This window comes from Galeopterus variegatus, unplaced genomic scaffold (genome assembly GCF_000696425.1).
Source record: "Galeopterus variegatus unplaced genomic scaffold, G_variegatus-3.0.2 Scaffold4371, whole genome shotgun sequence".
NCBI lineage: Eukaryota > Metazoa > Chordata > Mammalia > Dermoptera > Cynocephalidae > Galeopterus > Galeopterus variegatus.
In genome coordinates, this window is record NW_007730482.1 from 29,498 (window position 1) to 46,971 (window position 17,474).

Below are 17,474 nucleotides of genomic sequence, written 5' to 3' on the forward strand. Positions count from 1 at the left end.
CATGCATCAAACTCATAACCAAAGCTGGCTATACCACCCTCGACAGGTTTTGTTTGCTTTAATAGGAGAATAGCTAGGAATTAATTGATGTTTTATTTTATTTTTATGGTGATTTGTACCTCGCTCACAGGAAGGCTTAGTATGATGCTCAAATTTTATAAAGCATTTAGTATTTCTTAGAGAAAGGAGCTCTACTCATGTTAAAAAAAAAAAAAATAGGAATACAATGCAAGGAGCCAGAGAGCTTGTCAGAGAACAGAGCCTGGCCAGGCGTGGCATTACATCTAAGCTCTGAGTAAGAGCTTGTCCGGCCTTGGGCACTGTACCATGATCATGAGGATCATCAATCTTACAGCATGGAATGGAAACAGGATAAAAAACAAGAAGGCTCTGTAAATTTTCCCCACAGGCAGATAGAGAAATTCTAACTCTCTGGCCTTATTTCCATCCATTTACATTCATTTTCTTTCTTTCAGGTTTTCCATATCTGTTTGGAGTTAATCTGGCACACTAATCTTGGGTCAAGAGATCAAGAAGACACACGTTTTTACGATGCAATCAGGGGCAGCCACTCTGTTCTGGGAGCCTTGGTGACATCACAGACTAACCCCTGTACCTCAGGAACTTGTATGTAAGAGAACACTGAGTCAGAAGGGAGCCTTAGTCATAGGGCTACTGAAATCTAAGGTAAAGAGAACTATTAGGTCATTGAGTCTATTCCCTAAAGGATTGCTCCCGCTTCTTTCTGCTTGGGTTTAAATGAGTCAAGTAATTCTCTAGGGGGAACTAATCCATGTGGAACAGCTGTCATTAGCAGGCACTTGCTGCTCTCCGGCCTCAATTTCAGTCTGGTACTTCTCATTTCTCTTGTATAACAAGTAGTCCAGGTGATTGCTAGAAGGTGTTTGGACTAGAGCATATGCCTTCACTCTTTATTTGGAGGCCCGTAAGCTGTCTGTGTCCAGGAAGATTGACAGGCAAGTAGACTCATGCTTAAATAGAATACTCCCTGAATATGCAGCTTCCTATTATTACAGTAGCATAAAAGCCAAGATGTTAAGGAGTCAAGGCAGACTTCAACAAAGCCCCGTGACTCCACCTTTGTTTGGGTTTCAGCAGCTGTCTGCCTACGGAAGGCTCGAGTCACTGACGCACATTTATATCTCCACTTCACTAAAGTCACAAGGAACAAACATGTGCAGATTTTCCCCAGAGGCAGTCCATTCACATTTCTTCAAATGGGGGGGATGGTCAGTAAAAGGAAGGGGAAAAGAACTGCTTATGGATGAAATCATTGTGAGCATGGCCACAGCAGTTTTTAACTTGCCTAAAGATAATATGTGATTTTGAGATGTGATTAGGGAGAACTGTTCCCACACTAGACATATTACCAACACAAACTGCTGGCTCTCATTTAATGGGACTCCAAACTGGGGAACAAATCCTATGATCTTCCAAACAGCCACACCAGGAGATCAGCTGAGCCAGCCTCTTGAGGTTTCTCCTCGGGGGAGGTTTGCTCAGTCTCTGTGCAGCTTCTCTCTCAAAGACCTCCCATCACCAGGATGCTCCTCTAGGGTCTGGATAAACTGTCCGAAAGGTTAGGTTTACTCTCGGTTCTCTAGAGTGGTATTCTTTGGGCACTCGATGCTAAATGGAAATAAAAATAACTCTCTGGCATAAACACACACAAACACATTTTGAGTTCAAAGCAATTTAAAACTTATTTATAAGGATATAGAAATATTTCCATTTTATCCCCCCTGAAATGAGCAGAGATAAGTTCTTTAAAGTCTTGTGGAGAAAGGTCTCCTTTTCTGAAATACTTGTAACTTCCATCCCCACCCCCACTGCACTATGCCAGCACCCTTGCGGTGAGATATTTTCATCTTCTTTAATTGTTGTTCTTCCTTTCAGACTCCTGCCATTTTTACAAATCTCATGAGAAAAACATAAATGGATGAGACCAAAGAGAGGCCTGAGATTCCATTCTCATGCTATGTGTTTTTACATGAGTATGCACACCTTAAAAATGATCTGGCCTAAAAACATCCTGGCCTAGCTGTGGAGCTGTAATGTTCAGTATGATACCCACAAGCTACCTGAAGCTATTAAAATTTAAATTAATTAAAATTAAATGTAAAATTCAGTTCTTTAGCACACAAGCCACATTCTAGAGGTCAGTCACATGTGGTTAGTAGCTGTCACATGGGGCAGCACAGATACAGAATATTTCCATCATCATAAAACGTTCTACTGGACACTGCTGCAGCAGAGATCCATTTTGATTGTCAGTAGTATCAAAATTCGTTGGAAATGTCACTTTGTTACCTCTTGCTCATTTTAAAAGCACCTTGCTTTTCACTACATTTACTTAGAAATTAGTAATCCTCAGCCAGCCAGGAAACTGCCTCCCCATGAGAGTGAATCCACATTACCCACACGTCCTCACCTGCCAGTCAGCTTGTGCAGCTCCTTCCATGATTAGCAAGGTTCCGTGATCCAAGGGTATCTTCACTTTTTCCACATATGTGTAGTCTCCATTCTCTTCCTAGAAAACAGCATTCACTGCACTGAATGTTGTGCTTGTGTCATCAAGATGCATCCAAACCCAGAGTGGTCAAAGAAATGGAAACCTCTGTTCCTCGGCCAGATTGTGCGGGTTCATATACTGGCTCTGTTCACTGGCAGCTGTTTGGCCTTGGGCAAGTTATTTTACTCTTCTGTACCCTGATTTACTCATCTGTAAAATGGGGATGATGACAGTATCTGGCACACAGGGCTGTTGTGAGCCTCAATTGATATAATATGTGTAAACCACTTGGAGACTGATACACAGCAAGTATGGTATAAGTGCTAGTTATTACTATTAACATTTTCCTCATTCGAAATGCAGAAAAGCCTATGAAGGAATTAAAAGTCACTCTTGACACACATGGATTGTACATATTTATGGGGTACAGTTATATTTCAATACATGTATACAATGTGTGAAGATCAAATCAGGGTAATTAGCATATTCATCGCCACAAAATTTTTTCATTTGTGATGAGAACATTTGAGCTTCTCTCTTCTAGTCACTTGAGAACATACAATAAATTATTAATTATAGATGCCTAGCACTACCGTACAACACTAGAACTTATTTTTCCTATCCAGCTGTAATTTTGTGTCCATTAACCAACCTCCCCCAGCCCCCTCCTCCCTCCCCTTCCCAGCCTCTAGGAACCAAATTCTACTCTGTAAAAGTCACTTACACAATTCTTTACATCTACCTTATGCTGTGTTCTATGTCTTGACATAGCCAGTGAGGAGAAAAATGGCTTTTTAACCAACACTTGATGTTATGAGTTCTGCTTTACCTTTTCACAATTTATGCTAATTTACTAATTGGTACCTCTGTTAGAACAAGTCACAACCATTCCCATAGCTACTTTGGTGATTTGGAGATAAATTTCTGTCTCTTTCCAGACCAGACAATAGCAAGATTTTCTCTAAGGGAGTTCTGGCTTGACCAGAACAGTGTTGCCACACTGTGACTGGCTGTTTAGGGCCACAGAATGGATCACAACTCCTGAACACTGAGAATACAAACGCCTTGTATTTATACTGCCACTTTCTTTCAGAGAGCTCAAAATCAATTTATGCCCAATATTGTCATAAGTCTTCACAGCACAGCCTGCGAAACAATCAACAGGGGGTGTTACTCCTCCTTCACAGTTGATAAAGGGGTACATTAAACAAAGTTCTTGCTCGTAACAACAACGAGAATGTCAAGAGCTGAGATTGGGACAGACCTGAACTTCCTGATTTCTTCACTTTATTCTGGGCTGATATGATGGTGGGCCCATCCATTCATTTGCTTCACCTCTGATGCAAGGGGTTACATTTGGGTTGCTGCAGGATTGTTTTCAGTGCAATACTGTGTTTATGTTTATTATAGTAGCGATGCTTCTGGGAACTTAACTGTTTACAATGATTTCCCCAAGAAAATCAAAATCAAAACAATAATGAACTTGCATAAACAGTCTAATTTCCAGGCTCTAACCCTTGGCCTGACTTTGTCAAGCACAGTCATAATTTTTACAGGCAGAAGATAGAAGCAATATTTGAAATAACTTTTGGTTTCAGTGATTGATTTTAATTGTCTGCCATCTTTTCTCTTCCAGTAATTAGTAAGCAACAAAAGATTTACTTTTAACCCCTCAGCCTACCAGAGAGCAGCAGGAAGATGACCCTGCCCCCGGATGGCCCAGCTGCATCTCAGAAAAGCAAAAGGTTGCTCTCTGAAAAAAATATGCTAGATAGAGGAGATGTATGTCCTACTGGAGAAAAGATATCAGAAGGGGGTGCATCGTCCATGAGATTAGAGGGTCCAAGGCTCCTTAATTTAAGCTGCAAAGTCAGTTACCAGGTCATGGTTCAATATAGCTAGAAGCAAAAGAATTTCTGCTATCCTCTACATGATCAGGAAGTACAACATGGCCTTAATCTATTAATCAAACACAGACATTAGGACAGGAGTGAAAAGAAGCAGAGAGGAAAGACACTGAACCACAACATGAGGACAATTCTGAGATGAAGATCGATCTCCTAGTACTTTAAAAACATTATTGGGGAGGAGATGTATTAGTCCCTTTGCTTATAACAAAGTACCTGAAACTGGTTGATTTATAAAGAAAAACAACATTTACTGCTTACAGTTTCTGAGGCTGGGAAGTCCAAAACCCATCTGGTGGTGATGACAGCGACCCAGGGGTCTCACATTGCAAGATGGTGGAAGCAGAGAGAGCAGAACGAGCAAGAGAGACATACTCTCTTCTTTTAAACCCCTCAGAACCATGCCCCTGACCACCATTTTTAATCCATTACCTACTGCACAGTCCTACAATCTAATCACCTCTTCAAGGCTCCACCTTTCAATTACCATAATAGGATTTCCCACCCTCTTAACAGTTACAGTGGAGGCTAACTTTCTAATACATAGAACTTCGGGGACACAATTCGAGCTCCAGTGAGCTTTGGGCAGACATAATTCAATCCACTACAGGAGGGGATGCTAAAGCTACTGGCAGAGAAGAAATGAGCACTGTAATTTCACTTGGAAACATGAAGCAGGAATGTACCTCACAAATGAAAGAGAATTCATTCCAAACGCAAGAGGGAAATATCAGCACTCATGAAAAGTTATGTTCAACAGATGCACATTTCACTTACTATTCCTAAGATCTAAATTTTTCAAATGACAGAAAGCCTCAGGTTAGTTTTAAACACCCAACATAACCACTTAGCCATACCAAAAAGCAGAAGAAGGTGGGCCTTCACTTGGGAGGGAGTCACTTGAGTCAGTCCACAAAGAAGACAGCTATACATAGGGCATCCATTGTGAGGGATGATGTCATTACTTTTCTGCTTGTTATTTATTCCTTCCAACACCCTTGGCTTAAAAAGTGCATTCCTAATTTGCAGAAGGAGATAGACAGGAAAGAAGGCAAGGGATCCTACCAATGCAACACAGAACTCACAAATGCATCCTTCTTCTCTTGAGGCCAGACTGGCAACAGACCATAGTGCCACCCTTTAACTTAATCAAGATGCATGGAGACTTTTTCCACTTAGGAAGCAGATAACAGGCCAGAGGAGCTCACATGGTTGTGAATAAAGACTCAAGTTGATAAATGGATAACAACACTGGAAGCCTGGGTCAGACTGTTTAAAGGAGTGCATTCACAGTCATTAAGCATGGTTAAGTTACCAAAACATGTCTCTGTAACCCTTTTGATTTACTCAGGACTTACTTCAAAACAAAACAAAACACATACCCCCCAAAAAACCATGGCTTAGGATAAAAATTTCCATCCCTGGTTCCAGTTTAAAAAGTTTTTCAGGTCACAATCAGTCTAAAGGGTAGGTTTTGTTGTTGATGTTCTTGATTTTTCACACACTTTGAAACCTTACAAGTAGATGAAAAGACAAATATATATATATATATTTACATATTTCTTAATATATGAATGCTGGTCAATATTCTTACTCCCTCTCCAACCTTAGCCAATCAATCTTCTTTAATCTTATCATCCAGAGTTCACACAACATACACATACACACAGAGAGAATATTCTATATATACAATTGTGCACTCTACATTTTTAACATTATATTGTGAGCATTTTTCTATATCTTTAAATATACAATATTTCAAAAAATATGGTTATATAATATTTCTTCATATGAACATATCCTTCTTTCCTTAATCTCACAAATGCTTTTTGACCACCTGTATATGTCAGGCACTCTGCCAGTGCTAAGGATATAGCAGCAGTAAGGAATACATTTTTGGAGATTGAGATTTTAATATACCAGTATTATTTTCAAAAATGAAAGAAAAGGCTAGTGCAAGCTGATGTTGGGCAAAACATTTCTGAACATATTTCTAGGATATATTCTTAAAAAATGGAATTAGTGGGTCCAAGTGTATGAACTCTAAGGCACTTGATTTTTATCACCTGCTTACTGTCTTGAGAAAGCTGCACCAATTTATAATTCCGTCAGGAAAATATGACAGTACCTATCTTCTGGCTGAACACTATCAATTGACAATGATAGAAAAAAATTACGGAGAAATGGTAGCTTATTCAAACTCAGAGTTCTTTGATTACTAGCCAGTTTAACATTTTTGCACATGTCTATTGCTGTCTATATTTCTTCTGTTGTGAACTCTCCATTCATGTCCTTGGTCCACTGTTCTATGGGGGTGTTAATGCTTATCTTGTTGATCTGTAACCATAGATAATAAGATACTTACCCTTTGTCTCTCATACTTTTTGCAAATATTTTTCTCATTTGCTATTTGCCTTTTAACTGTTCATGATATTTAACACAGAATAGCTCAAAAATTTTTAGAGTCAACCCTGCTGACCTTTCTCTGGCTCTCCTTCATGGTTTTTATGCTTAGGAAGTCTTTTCCCATCCTGAGAAAAGTTAAATGTACAACCACATTTCCTTTTAGTTTTAAAAAAAGTTTACATTTTTTTAGATTCAATTCTTTAACCTACCTGGAGTTTTGGGTTTCCCCCTATCCCCAATGCTTCTTTTTTATAACAATCCAGGTACTTAAACCAAGGTATCCCACTAGACTTTTTGGACAGGATCAACTACAGAGTATACTCAGATGCCAGACATGTTAGGTACGACCTCTACATTACTGCTAATCCTCACTACAACCCCATAAGGGAAGTAAGGGAGGTAATATTACCCATTTTATCATAAATAAAGAGAGCTGGAGGGAAAGTATTTGCCTAAGACAAAAGGCTGCAGGAGGCAGGACTAGCATGTGAATGTAGCTCTGCCTGGCTCCAAAGCCTATATTCCTTCCACTATACTGTACTCTCCAAAGTAAGCTCTACTCCTTCTGAAATCCTGTAATATTTCTTGTCCTAATTCTATGGCACCTTGACTATACTGCTGGGGTCAAAAACACCAGCAAATAGGGCCGGCCCGGTGGTGCACTGCTACAGTGCGCCACTTGGGAAGCGTGGTGGCGCTCCCGCCGAGGGTTTGGATCCCACATGCAGACCGGTTCCCGCTCACTGGCTGAGCGAGGTGTGGGAGCGGCACCGAGGGTTGCGATCCCGTTGCCGGTCCCGGTCCGGTACGGGCGCGACACTGAGGGTTGCGATCCGTTGCCGGACACGAAAAAAAGACAAAAAGGAAGAAAAAAAAAAAATCCACCAGCAAATAGCATAAACGAGGGGCGTGGCTGGCTGCATCGCAGTGGGGAGCTGAGACATGGAGAACCAGGGGCCTGCATACAGGTGGCAGCTGCTTGGCCAATGAGCCGCACCAGCTCACTGCTCCCCCAGTGTTGCCCCCATCTTCTTGGTTTTCCAGGGAAGCTGACAAGTGTGATTTTTATGTGAAGTCTCCAGTTATAAATTTTGGCAACTAACTCAGTTCTTTAAAAACAGTGGGCAGTATAAACAAGTCTGAGGGCCAGATTCAGCTCAAGGGCTGCCCAGCTGTGCTGCTAATGGACTCATGACATAACTGCCTTCTTTTATTCCCATGTCAACTGCCCTAGCTGGCCTGAAAGCTCCTGAGGCCAATTGTCATCCACTGTGCTACTTTGATCCCCCTTTGCCATTCCACACAGTAGTGCCTGATGGAAAGTTCAGGAGACATATGCCACTTCATCTTCAAGAATCACATTCTTCATCTCACCCCCAACTCTATCAGAAAAGGCCATTCAAAGCAAACTGGGCTTCCAAATTATTGATCTCAGATAACAGGGATGCATTTGGTTTTCCAAGTCATCTCTGATCCCTCAGATGAGCTAAACAGAAAACTTCCAACTTTTTACTGAGAAGATACCTATAAAAACAAAACTCAAATGAGCAAAAAGGACAAACAAAACAAAGTAGAAGCCTGCTACCTGTTTCTCATTTCCCAAGCTCACAGGAAGCAGTGGACACAGATAACTATTATTAATTTCTGCACTGGAGGAATAGGGAGGCTTTGCAGCTGCAGTAGGCCCTTTAAACCTGGAAAGGACTTAAGAAGGTAGAGAATATGCCTAATGGAGAGCGAAGAGATCATTTAGTAGAATGTAGCAACCATACAGGGAACAGTGAGAGACAAAGGCTGGATAGACGTAGATTACATAAGGATTTGACAACCTGGCTAAGGAGTTTCTATTTAATTCTTTGTTCCACAAGGAACAAATTATAAGACTTCTGAATTGGAAAACAAAGTGATAAAGTAGTGCACTCAATCTTGGCTCTACAATCCCCTTTCTCTATTCTCTTGCCCTGAATGATAACGTACAGTTCCATAGTTTTACATATTACCTATATTACTAGTTTTAATTCAACTCAACAAATAGTTGTCTGAACCATTTTGGGCAAGTGATTTAACACTGTGTCTCAGTCACCTCATCTGTACAGTGGGGATAACAGCATCAACTTCACAAGGTTATTGGATGATTCAATATAAAGCAGAGCAGAGCCAGGCACAGAGTCAGCACTATACACTTGTCGTTTATTATTAGTGTTTTACTGTAGTTGTTATTCTGACAATTTCCAAATGATATCTCTATCCCAGGCCTATTGTCTGAACCCCTAGTTAACATCTGGAAATCTCAGGCATCTCAAACTTAGCATGTAGAAGAAGGAACTCCTTAAACAAGGACAAAACCAAATATAAAAGTCCCTGTTCCTCTTCTGAGTAAACAGCACTTCCATCTACCAGCTGCTCAAATCAGAAACCTGGGAGTCATTCACCATTGTCACCTCCACACCTAAAATATTACTGGGAAGTTCTGTTGGTCCACTCTCAAAAACATACCTCTGTGATGTACTCTCACTTCTCCATGAGGTATTCATCCCCACTGCCACTGCAGTCCAAGCCAGCAGAATCCCACTGAGACTACTGTAACCACCTTTTATTTAGTCTCCTCCTCTTGCCTCTCCCAAAACTACTCTTCACACACCAGCCAGAGTGATCTTTTAAAAACGTAAGCCAGATCATGTCACAATCTCATTTATTCCCATTGCACTTAGAATACAATCCAAACTCAGAACTCTAATGACAAGTTATTTGATTATTGTCTCGCTCCTGTGACCTCCATGAAGGCAGGAACCATATTTGTCATGTTCACTGCTACATCCCCATAGCTGAGCACAGTACCTGACACATAGTAAATTCAATTAATATTGGGGCGGGGGACAGGGCAGTTCAGAAGAAAAGAGAGAGAGAGAGAGAGAGAAAGAGAGAGGTAGAAAAAAACTATTCCTGAAAATAATAACTGGCATCTGGGTATTAGGCAGAAAAGAGGGAGCAAAGATTGGAATTAAGGACATCAGTGCAGAAAAAAGTCATTTTAATATTTTAGGAATGTCATAATAAGAGCCTGGGATGAAGATGGTTACAGTGAGCGGAATAGATTCTTCAGACATTGCAAGAAAGAATTCAGATGACTTGGGAATTGATTATACATGAGAAACAAGGGAATAAGGAAGAACTGAAAATAACTTATGTTGTTAATCTGACCAAAAGAATGGTGATATCATGAACATATATGTACTTATCAACAGGTGGAACTATGGAGATTTTCTGAGAGAACAATAATAAATCTGATTCTATAATTTCAGTCTGGCAGTCACATGTGCTATTATTAAGTGGAAGTGTCTCATAAACACATAGAAAGTGATGACTAGAAGTTAAGATAAAAGTCAAGGCTGGAGATAAGAGATTCAGAAGTCACCCTACCAAAGAAGAAATGGTTAAAGCCATAAGAACTAATGAGATCCTATTTATTTACTTAATCATTCAACACACACACACACACACACACACGGTGCTAAATACTGGAAACGTAATGAGAAACAAGACAGAAAAGGACCTTGCCCGTATGGCATTTACAATCTACTGCCAGTTTATAATCTCCTAAAAAATAACGTAGAGAAAGACAATAGAATCAAAGATAATCTTAAACATCCATATTCAAGGGGTTGAATGGGAAGGAAAAAAACCTCAAATGAGATGGAGAAACAATAATTAGAAAAGTATGAGAATAACCAAGATAAGACAGTATTTCAGAAGCCAATAGGAGAAGGAAAAGGTGCTAACGGATGGTTGAGTTTCATGCACAGAGGTGATGAATACTGGTGACCGATATTACATGAAAGAAGAGATGATGACTGAGGAAAGGCCAGTGTATTTGATTTTAGGTCAATGGTATCAGTATAATTTCAGCAGCTTGGTGGCACGGAGTTAGATAGCAGGTGTTTCAAGAGTGAGTTAAGTTGCGAGGAAAGGGAGACTGCAGATGTAGACGACTTATTCCACAATCTGTGCTTCTAAAGCAAGAAAAAAACCAAGATGTTAGAGCATCTGCAGAATCAAGCAAAGTCCTTTTTCAAGATGATAATAGATATGAGAGAGATCTCCCTAGCTCTCTGGTCCAAGGATCAGATAACTGCTTGACAAGTATAGCCAAGGCTTATTTGAAGACCGAAATGATATTTGAAAACTCAATGCTTGTCTGTGCTACAGCTACTTACCTGTTGAGGGCCAAATGTCCTTTTACTTGCCCTATCCCCCAACTTATTGGCTATGCCAATACTGTCCCTTTTTTATGATTTCTTTTCAGATTGTTTTCCTAAATTGTGGTGTTGCCCTGCCCTTCAGATCCCAGCTGGGTTCTAAATGGCTTCACAGATCATTTAAGCTTGCAGGTATATTTGGGCTGCCAAGCTGTTTCTATAGTGCTAATACAAGAACTCAGCTAGACGTTTTGTTCATAGTGATAACTTATTTGTAAAGTCTGACATAAACAAAATGTATTAGTTATAGAAATTAGGAAGAGAGAATCAAGCTGGGACCCCACTAAGTCATCTCTGCAGAGTTATTCTGCTGACTCAAACTACACTTTAAATGATGGCATCCTCAGCATTGATCAGAAATACATACTTTAAAAACAGAAGCAGCTGTTTCTGAAATAAGATCTGCTAACGTAAGAGGCTAACCGGAAAAGCACAGATTTGAAATCACCAAGGTTATTGGTTCAAGTGGCTTTAAATGCGCTTGTCATATAAAATCTTTTGTTCATCAAACTATTTCTTGGTTTGGAGTAGTACGGGGGTAGAACTTACTGAATTTAAACAAAAACAAACTCAGCTTTATGCTCACAGTTGCAGTCGTTCCAGCTACACTGAATGTGCATTTGAAATTGGAAGAGTTAATGTGATGAAGATTCTATTCTTGGCAATATAATATTTCCAAGAAATGGAGCTTGAAATAACTGCTATCTTGAAAGAGCTTCCACCCAAAACTGTAGCACCAGAAACAAATGCCCTCTGTCCTCTAAGAGCATATGAGAACAAATTCCACTATGCCTGACATCCAGCTGACTCCAGTCACCAGCAGAAGTGCAAGCATCTCCGGTTAGCTGTTCATACCAGAACACTCAATTCACAAACCATTCCTGGACATAATCTGATCTGATACATTCCCCCCCACCACTCTCTCCCTCCTGCACCCTTCCACTGTGTCCTTTGGAATTCCCATTCAGAGATGAGCAAACTCACCTATATACTCAACCTCACCAACCTCTGAAGATTCCCTCTACTTCCTCGTCCTAACTGAAACATGGCTATCTCCAGAAGATTGCAAATTCACTGACACCTTCTCATGTGGAAGGTGATCATGTCTCTCAATTCAGTGGATTGCTGAGCCAGATGATAGAGTATATTCTTACTCCTCAATTACACTTTCAGACCATTATTCCTATGCCTCCCTTAAAAATCCTGCTCCTGGGCCGGCCCGTGGCTCACTCGGGACAGTGCGGTGCTGATAACACCAAGGCCCCGGGTTCGGATCCCATATAGGGATGACCGGTTGGCTCACTGGCTGAGCGTGGTGCTGACAACACCAAGTCAAGGGTTAAGATCCCCTTACCGGTCATCTTTTAAAAAACAAACAAACAAATAAATAAATAAATAAAATAAAAAAAATAAAAATCCTGCTCCTGTGACCTCATTCCATTGGATCTATCCCCCTCTCTTCTACATTAGTCCCAGGTAAACACAAGGTCTAACAACCTAATTGGTGTCCTTACTTCTACTCTCGCTCGTTTCTAGCCTAGGCTCCACACAGTAGCAAAGTTTTAGCCTTCTAAAACTGTCACTCAGACCATGTCGCTCTACTGCTTAACACATGTCGATGGCTTCTTGACGTACTTAAAACAAAATCTGCTCCTTCCTGAGGTTCATGAGTCTCTGCATGATCTGGCTCCTGCCCACCTTCCAGTGTCATCACCTGCTTCTCTCGTTGTGCTTGCTCCTTCTGCCCCAGGATAGGGCCTCCGTCCCCTTCCTCAAACACATTAAGCTCTTTTCTGCCTCAGCTAGGCAGTCATCCTCCATGAAAATGTTACTTGTGAAAGATGAGAAAATCACCAGAAGGCTTAGGACTAGTTCTGAAGAGTATGACAAAGGGATTTAAAAACAACCTCTACCACTGGGACAAAGTTTAAAAAAGTCAGATTTGCAAGCAGACCCCATACCTAATTATGACACACACAAAAAACACAATGAATCACCTTGGAAAAGGTTGTTCTCCTAAAACTAAAAGTACCATCACTGGCAATATAAAACTGCAGGATCATTGCAAAAATTAATTATTCCCAGTGGGAGTCTGGGCATGGATTCTAACCTGAGACAAGTCCCCAAGGGAGTAATGATGATTCCAATTCCCACAGGCTCTCAAGTCTGAAGATAATTCAAGTTCTACCAGGTCTACCTATCTTTACCTCCTTAAACACACATACTTTTATTTACTCACTTACTCTTACTTTCTCCAAACCATTCAATGGCCCTAGAGATTCAAGTTCAAAAACTCAATCATCAGTTCTGATCCTCCCGCAGACGTCCCTATACTCTCTCGATGAATGTCATTTTGCAGGCCAAGGGAACCTTGGAGTTTAGTTTCACTGCTATTCATTTCCTTTTCCAATTTCTACATCTGAAAAGTCACCATGGCATCTACCATTTATAACAGCTTTAAAATTCACTGATTACTGCAACAACTTTCATGGGAAAACTTTCCAATTACTCCCATGGAGAAGCTACCAATTATCACTTCCATTTACAAAAAGGAAGTAAGTATAAAGGAAACACATAAGTGCTTTTTATCAACATCAGGGACAGAAATAGGAAACAAAACTTGACTTTCTAAATTTCATTAGGGTATGTTTTTAAAAACCATAGTTTTAAAAACCATGTTTTAAAAAACCATAGTTATCAACCACTTCTTTCAAGTATTTCTTGCAACCTCTCAGAGGAGATGCTATAATCAGAAGATGGATTAACAGGAAGGATGGATGACTGGAATCGCAGGCTCCTGGCTAAGGTGGAGCGTAAGTCACTACTCTATGAAATGCTGTATCCAGTTTCCAAATTTAAGATATTCAGTATCATATTATATTGGATTCCAATATCCTCATTTTTTCTCAAGTCCTGGAAAAAACATCAATATTTATAATCAGACTGACCTTTTTATACTACACTCTTCCTAGTAGTGTGTAAAAAAAAAAGAAGCGTTTAACCGGGGAGGTACTAGGACCTCCAACTCACTGGGTGCTCTCAGAGTCTCTACCATTAGACTAGCTTTTGCAATCATCTCTCTGTGATATGAACAGGGTTCACATCCTTCAGAAGGTACTAGAGAAGAGTGGTTAGAGAAAGGCCCAACTTGTCTCAGCTCAAAGACCTTGAGATGGAGAGAAGACCCTACATTTGCAGGATTCAGCTGATAAAGGAGAGAGCTTATCCAGGTGTGATTTGCTAGAAAAACAAGGCTTTTGGCCTCTAAATTTCCACTGCATCACAAACTTCCTGCTATTATCTAATAACAGCCCCCCAGTCAGCCATCACTGTTTCCAAGGTAACCGACAGAGAAATAGCAGCCTGCCAAATGGCTTTTGTAGTTCCTTTTCCAGCTTGTTCTTCCATATAGAATTAAAGCTAGCTGGGAAAAGAACCAGACTAATCTTTGCAAACACGGACATGATGTAGTTTGAAAAGTGCAACCGGATTTGGGACGAGGAGTATAGGAAAGCTTTAACAAATCCAGCCTCATGGAATAAAAAAGGTCTACTGAAGTACATTTGATAAGCTTTACCCTAGTCTTGAAACAGTATAGCCTGACAATGATCATAATATAGATATGGTGCTCTTATTCAATCTTTGAACTAAATAAAAGAACAGACTGGTTGCATGGAAGAGCAAGATCAAACAATTCTACTATGCCCCCCAATTACCTTACTGTCATTAAAGGAAATGGTAATTTACTCTAAAATCAAAATGAATGAGTAGGAGTTGAGAGGCTTGGACTAGAGGACAGTAAAGAAAGGATTAGCACCTTGGAAGAGTGAGACATTTAATCCCAGGGATGATGTATGCATGAAGCTGAGTGAGCCAACTGTATGAATCAGAGGGGCACTGGTGCTTATGAAACAAAGATCTCCTTACCAGCTCCACACAGGGAGAAACTGTTAGGAATACAGTGTGCAGAACTGGGGCAGCTTTCAGGAGATCAGCAGCTACAGAGATCTGTTCAAGGTGCCAGACTGCAAAACAAACAGCTGCTGCAGGGGTGGAGGAGTTCGAATTTTTTTAAAAATCAAGACTATTTCTCTCTGACAGTAGCCCAAAACAAATACTTTTATGTCTCAAAACTGCATACTTGAATGAAGTACAGGAAATCTTATGACTCTTCTATGTCTGCTTTAGACGAGAAACTGTGACTCAAATTAAGCATTAGCTTTTCATCCGATTGGTCAAAGATAATAGGATTTTGAAAGATTCCCTCCCACAACCTTTAATGTACCCTGAATGTCTTACTGACAGATATGAAAATTACAATCTATAGTGGCATACCAAGATAGGCCCCTAAGAGTTACAGAAATTCAGACTGCTACAAATCCCACATAGAAGACCAACCTAATTTATACTTTTTAACTTATGCTTTTACTTAGGTTGTATGAATCATGAGTCATGTTCTCAGAGCTATCACCTGAGTTTAGAAAAAGTTTAAACAAAGATTTGCAATAACCACTCCCTTTCAATGGTTCAGAAAAAGGATCATTCATAATAACATAAAGATGATGTACTTTAAGATATGTTTTTAAGTCTGTCAACTCAAAGAAAGGCTTCTGTACTTCTAGTTCAGGTACATTTATGAAGCCCCACAGATTTTTGGAATCTGTTAATAAAACCTAAAGGAGTATTTTCAAAAGTTTAAACCTGCATCCTGTTTACCCAAGAATGGAATTTACAGGTTTTGGGGGAAAAAAGACATTTTTAAGCTGTATTCACTAATGTGTGATTACAATTTCAAATATATCAAGATTAAATTTCCTCAACTTAGGCCCAGTGCACACAGAGCAGGGAGACGTCCAGCAGGGGAGGTGGAACCTCTGCAGAGACAACACGCCCTGTGGTGCCGCCACACAACCCAAAAGACTGGCCCAGTGTACACGGAGCAGGGAGACATCCAGAAGGGGAGGCAGAAGCTCCGCAGAGACAACACGCCCTGCGATGCCACTGCCGCACAATACAGCAGGTAGGCCTCACTGCCGCCACCCATCTCCATCCCCAGCCTGGCCAAGTGTGCATGGAGCAGGGAGACGTCCAGCAGGGGAGGCGGAAGCTCCGCAGAGACCACATGCCCTGCGGTGCCGCTGCGTGACCCAGCAGCCTGGCCCAGTGCATGCGGAGCAGGGAAATGTCCAGCAGGGGAGGCAGAAGCTCCGCAGAGACCACAGGCACTGTGGTGCCAGTGCGTGACCCAGCAGCCGGGCCCAGTGCGCTTGGAACAAGGAGACGTCCAACAGGGGAGTTGGAAGCTCCGCAGAGACCACACACCCTGCGGTGCCGCCACGCAACCCAGCAGCCCGGCCAAGTGCATGCTGACCAGAGAGGTGGCTCCCTGGAGAGGCCCAAGACCCAAGGCAACCACACACACAAGGCACTAGTGGCCAACTGAGCAGACACTGAGGTAGTCATACCAAATTGGCCACTCCAGCAACATCCTAGTCAGAAAATAGTGTCAAACCAGTGGACTGTGAAACCCCTTGCCACAATGACTAAACATCAAAGATACCAGAAATACGAAAAATCAAGAAAGTATACCACCAAAGGGTAATAACTCTCAAGCTCTAGATCCTACAGAACAAGAAGGATCCTACAGAACTAGTTCCTTGAAATGTCTGACAAGGAATTTCAAGTGATAATTCTAAGGGAACTGAATGATATACAAGAAAACTCAGCTAGACAACATGATGAAATAAGGAAAAGTATACAGGACCTGAAAGAAGAAATGTACAAGGAAATCAATGCCCTGAAAAAGAATGTAGCAAAGCTTGCCAAACTGAAGAATTCATTCAATGAAATAAAAAACACAACAGAGAGTTTAACTAGCAGGCTTGCAGAAGTAGAAGAGAGAACCTCTGACCTTGAAGATGGGCTGCTTGAAATAACACAGGCAGACAAAAAAAAAAAGAAAAAAGAATTAGGAATACAGTGTGCAGAACTGGGGCAGCTTTCAGGAGATGCAGAAGGGAAAGAGAAAGGAGATTGCATTGAAAACATATTCAACAAAATAGGGGCAGAAAACCTCCCAGTTATTGGAAAAGACACAGATCTTCAGATTCAGAAAGCTCAAAGATTCAAATGTATTCAACCCAAAAAGGTCTTCTCTAAGACATGTTATAGCCAAATTGGCAAAACTCAAAGACAAAGAGAGAATCTTAAAAGCTGTAAGAGAAAAGGGTCAATTCATATATAAGGTAGCCCCAATCAAACTAACATCAGACTTTTGATCACAAACCCTAAAAGCCAGAAAGGCATGGGATGATATATTCAAAATACTAAAAGACAGAGATTGCCAGCCAAGAATACTCTACCCCACAAGGC

The 17,474-nt window shown here is 40.8% G+C and overlaps 1 protein-coding gene across 4 annotated transcripts in view; it reads right to left on the reverse strand.

Annotated features, from left to right (window-relative positions):
- Nucleotides 1-1,297: 1,297 nt before the first annotated feature.
- The window catches only part of ALKBH3 (alkB, alkylation repair homolog 3 (E. coli)), a 36,292-nt gene continuing 20,115 nt past the window's right edge, over nucleotides 1,298-17,474 (reverse strand). For 3 of the 4 annotated variants that reach the window (XM_008587401.1, XM_008587400.1, XM_008587399.1), the window contains 2 exons: nucleotides 2,453-2,551; nucleotides 1,399-1,650 (listed from right to left, as the gene is read on the reverse strand). In XM_008587401.1, the coding sequence (XP_008585623.1) occupies nucleotides 1,558-1,650; nucleotides 2,453-2,551 (192 nt within the window). In that variant the 3' untranslated portion in view covers nucleotides 1,399-1,557. Of the gene's footprint in view, nucleotides 1,651-2,452; nucleotides 2,552-17,474 lie in introns of all 4 variants that reach the window. The other variant, XM_008587402.1, reaches the window with a different exon arrangement.